Genomic DNA, 4,895 nt, shown 5'->3' with positions numbered 1-4,895 from the left:
CCCAACTTGGTGGTCCCAGCCCAGCATGTCTCGGAGGAAGCCGGGGCTTCCCAGGCAGCTCCGCCTCACCTGCCGGCGCCGCCGCTCATGCTGCAGCTGTTTCTCCACTGGGTCTTCCCAGGCACGGCCCTGCGGGTCGGTGGCGGGAGGCTCCCAGCCGCTGTAGAACTCGGGGCTGTATGGGGGTCCCTCCTCCGGGGGCAGCTCCACCCTGCAGCCAGGGATGGGATGAGGGCTGAGATCTTGGTCCGCTCCCCGCTGTGCCGTCATTAGCTTCAGGAACTTTCCCCCTTCCCCTAATCCCCACTGTTCTAGCTCTTCCCTTTCCACCAAGCCCTGCCTGCAACTCTGAGCCCACTCGACGTCAATTATGCTTCTGTTCACGGAACAGCCATTCCACGCTGATGCCCCGCCCAGCCTCTAACTCTCACCTCTGGTTCCGAGCTGGGCGCCACACACATCCTCCGAGCCAGGCTCTGGCCCCATCCCTCCCAGCACCGCCTCATCCCAACTCCAAAGGGACCAGCGGAACTCTCCCCACACCCACCCTCTTAGCATAGCTGGCCGGGTACATCTGAGCCTGCCGTTGACCTGGAGTACTTCTTTAAGTCCTGCCTTTTGTTCCAATTTGATCCTGTGTCCTTCATTAATTTCTGGCCTTTTCTCTTACCGAATCCGGGCATTGGTCCTAAGTCCCACCCAGCCCTGTTCCTTTGGCCACACCCTCCTGGCTAAGCCCCGCCTTATTTTCAATCACCACACCCTTTTACCGTCCAGTCGCTCTGCTCTCCCAATCAGAGCCCCGTCTAGGCCCCGCCCCTTGCCACGCCCCATCCCAACCGCTCCGGTATTAGCCCCGCCCCCGCCCCGCCTGGTCTCAGCCGTGTCCCTTACCCTGGGCGGGTCCAGGAGTCCCCAAGCGAAGTCCAGAGCACGTTTTCACGTGGAGTGACGTTTTCCCGCAGCAGCGCCACAGCCTCGGATGTCAGGTGTGGCCGCCGCACAGTACTTGCGAAGTCGGGGCCCCCCGACGTGTTCACAATCTGCCAGGCGAGCAGGACGTGCATGCCATCAGATTCCCCTCCAGTCTAACCCGACCTCTGTGGGGACCTGAGGGTCTCCGCGGTCTCACCATCTGCAGAGGTCCGAACAGGAAGTGCAGCAGCTCTGCGGAGGAGGGGTTGGCGATGTTGCCGCGCAGCCGGGCCTGGGTGGGAGGGAGGTGGCCGAATGTTAGTGCGTGGGTGGGCACTAACATTCTCAGTTCCCCGCGACCGATGCCGGGGCAGACATGTCCTCACCAGCAGGCTGAAGGCATACTTGATTTTCTGAAGCACGTCCGTGTACTCAGCTTCCGAGGGCGGCTTGGCCCGCAGCGTTAGCAGGCCCTCTGTGTGGAGGGGAGGCAGGCGTGGCGACCGGGGAACAGGCACGGTGAGAGGGGGCAGGCGCGGCGACCAGGACACAGGCGTGTGGGTGGGGGCAGGAGCGGCGACCGGGAAACAGGGGCGGCAGTGGGGGTGCAGGTGCAGTGGTAGAGGAGTGGGGGCGACAGGCATGTTAGGGGGAACAGGTGCGGAGATGGGGCAGGTGTGGTGATGGGGGAGGCGGGCGAGGTGTGGGGGGGCAGATGCAGTGGTGGGGAGGCAGGTGCGGTGGTAGGGGAGGGCAGGCATGAAGATGGGGAGGCAGGTGCGGTGGGGGAGGGCAGGTGCGATGGGGGGGCAGGCATAGTGATGGGGGAGGCAGCGTCAGAATCAGAGAAAGAGAGACACCCAGTGGGAATGGGAGAGACGTCAAACCCGGCAGGTGGCAGAGGGAGGCCGGGGAGACAAGGAGGACAAGTGGGGAGGGGCTTTTCAAGAGCCCATGGTGGCGACCCTTACCCCCGGCCGCCCGGTGTCGGGTTCTGCGGCCGCGCTCCCGGTGCTCCAGCACGCGGGCCGCCTCGGCAGACTTCTGCAGCCGGGAGACGAAGCTCTCCACGTCGTCGAACACGTGGTTCAGGATGTCCTGAGCAGAGCGGGGGCACCCAGACCTCCCTCCTTCATCCTGACTCAGGCCAGGAGCGCCCAGATAAGTCTAGCCGTGGAGGGCCAGACCACGCTCTCTGGGGGCGGTGACACCCGCGATGCCTGCCACGCGCCACGTCCCTAGAGTCGAGCCCCACCCCGCCTCCGGAAGTCTAACCGAGTTGATTTGGACCGTAGGCCCCAGGCCAGGCCCCGCCCCTAGACAGAGGCTCCGCCCCCGAACTATGGCCACGCCCCGCTCACCACTTCCCGCTCAGCCTGCAGACCGGCCAGATCAGGACCCCGTGGGCCCAGGTCCGGGGAGGTGGGGTTGGCGGTGTTTGAGGTCCTCGCGAGGCCAGGCCTCTGCCGCTCCTCCTCCGGAATGGGCTCTGGCTGGGGTCCCCCGCGGCCTGCGCCCGGCTCCACTGGGTTGATCACTGCGCGGACCGACGGGCGGCGCTGCAGGGGCGGGGTCTCGGCGGCCGGCGAGGGGCCGCGTTGTAACTCCTCCTGCGTGGGCCTGCGGAGGGAGACAGGGAATCTGAGGCAGGGCCGACCGACGGGTCGGGGAGGGAGAAATTCGGGCTTAGAATGAGGGACAAGCCCACAGGGTCAAGCTTCGACTCAGAGAGGCAGGGAGAACGCTGATGTGGCCGACCAGCTTTGCAGAGGGACACAGGCGGGAGGAAGGGGGAACCGAGCCCGGGGAGGCCCAGCTTGTCTGGAAGGTACGGGCAGGGCAGGGCAGGGCAGGGCAGGACGCGACCACGGCTTGCTCGTTTCCGTTCAGAAGTATTGTTCTGTTCTATCTACCTGGTGGTATCAGCCCATTTCTCAGAGGAGATTGAGACTCAGAGAGGGGACGCTGGCTTCCCAGAGAGCCTGCCCCCCACCTTGCCCGCTCCCAGCCCAGCCCCTCACCTGAGCGCCGCCGCCCTGCGCTCCCCTCTGCCCGAGCGGTGACTGTGCAGAGCGCCCTGGATGTCTTCTCGCATCAGCTCCGCCTGCCAATCACGCCGTCAGGCCCCGCCCCCTGCCCACCCGGCCCCGCCCCTCGCCCATTCCTAGACTGGGCCCTAGACCACGTGCTGGCACGACTGTAGACCCACACCTGTGTGCACCCTCACCCTCGCCCTGAACCTGTCCCTGTCCTAGGCCATGGCCCCGCCCGGGGAGGCCCAGTCCGAATGGTTCCCCATGCTAGGCACATCGCCCCACTTCATTCTGCTCCCACACCGTCCTAGTGTTCCCAAGCCCACCCTCCAACCCGCCCTCCTGCTCTGCCGGACCCTGCGTCCAGCCTGTCCTCGAACCCCACTCCCTTCCCATCTCTTGTCCAGATCCTGCCTCCTTTGCCTGGACACCGCCTTTGCCCCCAGGGACCGCCCAGCACGGAGACTCCGCCCCCGACCAGCCCGAGCACTGCCTGATCCTGGCTGTCCCCTGTGCTGGCCCGCTCACCCCGAGGCGCAGGCCTTGGAAGAAGTGCACGTCCGGCTGCGCGCGCTCGGGCTCCTGGCAGACGAGCAGCAGCAGCGAGCGGCTCCGGCCTGGCGGTGTCACCGCGTCGCAGCGCACGATGGCGCCCAGCGGGTACGACTCCAGCTCCTCCTGCAGTGGGACGGTGGGTGAATGGAGGCTGCCATGCTACTAAACGACATGAGTGCCTACAGGTGCCGGCTAGGGCCATCCCGCGGGACCGATGGCGCTGCAAAGGCTGGCTGGCCTACACTCTAAGAGACGCCGGGGCCCCTTGCTGGGGTTCCCCCGAAGGACATGCGGGAGGACACGCAGGACACGCGGAAGCCCTGAAGCACACTCCCACCCCCAAGTCCTGGGTTCAGCCCAGGCACTCCTTCCCCACACGCGAACCTTAGAGGCGGGGTCAAGCAGTGTCACGTGGTCGGGGGACACGCGCAGCAGCATCTCCTGTGCCCAGATGCGGCCCTGGCTGTCCATGACGGCCAGCTTCCTGGAGGCGTCCTCCACCGTGTGCACACCGTCCTCCTCGCCCAGGCAGAACGTCACCAGGTGCTGGCACCCGTGGGGAGGAAGCAATGAGTCTCTGGATGATGCCAGGTCGACTTGAACCCCCCTGAAGCAGACTTCTGGCCTGAGATGAACCACGTCTCCTCCAGGAAGCCTTCCTTGGTCACTGCTCCACAAGTCGGCCCCTCCAGCTAGTGCCCTTTGTCTAGCGTGACTAGCACCTGGTCTGTCTTCTCACCAAGACCGAGGTTCCCGGGCAGGGCTGGGTCTGGGTAGCACCAGTGCCTTCTCTGGGCTCCCCATGGTGCCCAGCACCTCCTGAGAGCACCTGGGCCGTGGGCGGCACCTCTGGACCTGGCCTGCCCCTGTGCCCGACAGCCAGTGCAGAGCCGGCCGCCTGGAGGAAGCTGGCCGTTCTCAACTGGTTCTGCATCTGCACCTGCGTGTGGGGCGGGGTGGGTGGGACTGGGTAGGGGCGTCCATTCTGCAGGTGAGCATGCTCGGTGTTCCACGCTCTGCTTCCCTGCACCCCTTTTCCAGGCCCACTGTGCCCCAGAAGGAAGCAGACACAACTCACGTTCACTGGGTACTGGGACACGTCGGCCATGACCACAGTGGAGTAGCGCTTCCTCTGCTCTGCGGAGGGACGGGGACAGTGAGCCAGGGGCCAGCACAGCCCTCCTCCCCAAGACCCACAGGCCAGTCCCAGCCCCTCCTCCCATAGGCCTAGGGTCCAGGTCCCCAGCCTCTCCTCCCTCACACCTGGGTTCAGGCCCTCAGGTCCCCCCCAGAGGCTATTCTTGGGGCCTGGGGTCTTCTGCCATCTGTCACACTCACCATAGATAGACTTGGCGCTGGGCTTGGGGGCAGCTTCTGGGCTGGTGAAGGGAA

General features: G+C 65.7%; 1 protein-coding gene across 1 annotated transcript in view; it reads right to left on the bottom strand.

Moving 5' to 3' along the window:
* Nucleotides 1–4,895, bottom strand: part of EPS8L1 (EPS8 signaling adaptor L1) — an 11,492-nt gene that overhangs the window by 3,806 nt on the left and 2,791 nt on the right. The window contains exons 3-13 of the mRNA XM_027772587.1: nt 4,842–4,882; nt 4,582–4,640; nt 3,888–4,049; nt 3,477–3,626; nt 2,937–3,019; nt 2,277–2,535; nt 1,887–2,013; nt 1,302–1,390; nt 1,133–1,207; nt 895–1,043; nt 70–211 (exon numbers count right to left, since the gene is read on the bottom strand). Coding sequence (XP_027628388.1) covers nt 70–211; nt 895–1,043; nt 1,133–1,207; nt 1,302–1,390; nt 1,887–2,013; nt 2,277–2,535; nt 2,937–3,019; nt 3,477–3,626; nt 3,888–4,049; nt 4,582–4,640; nt 4,842–4,882 — 1,336 coding nt within the window. The remainder of the gene's footprint in view (nt 1–69; nt 212–894; nt 1,044–1,132; nt 1,208–1,301; nt 1,391–1,886; nt 2,014–2,276; nt 2,536–2,936; nt 3,020–3,476; nt 3,627–3,887; nt 4,050–4,581; nt 4,641–4,841; nt 4,883–4,895) is intronic.

This window comes from Tupaia chinensis, unplaced genomic scaffold (assembly GCF_000334495.1).
Source record: "Tupaia chinensis unplaced genomic scaffold, TupChi_1.0 Scaffold000286_1, whole genome shotgun sequence".
Taxonomy (NCBI): domain Eukaryota; kingdom Metazoa; phylum Chordata; class Mammalia; order Scandentia; family Tupaiidae; genus Tupaia; species Tupaia belangeri.
This window is presented reverse-complemented; position numbering and strand designations above follow the sequence as displayed.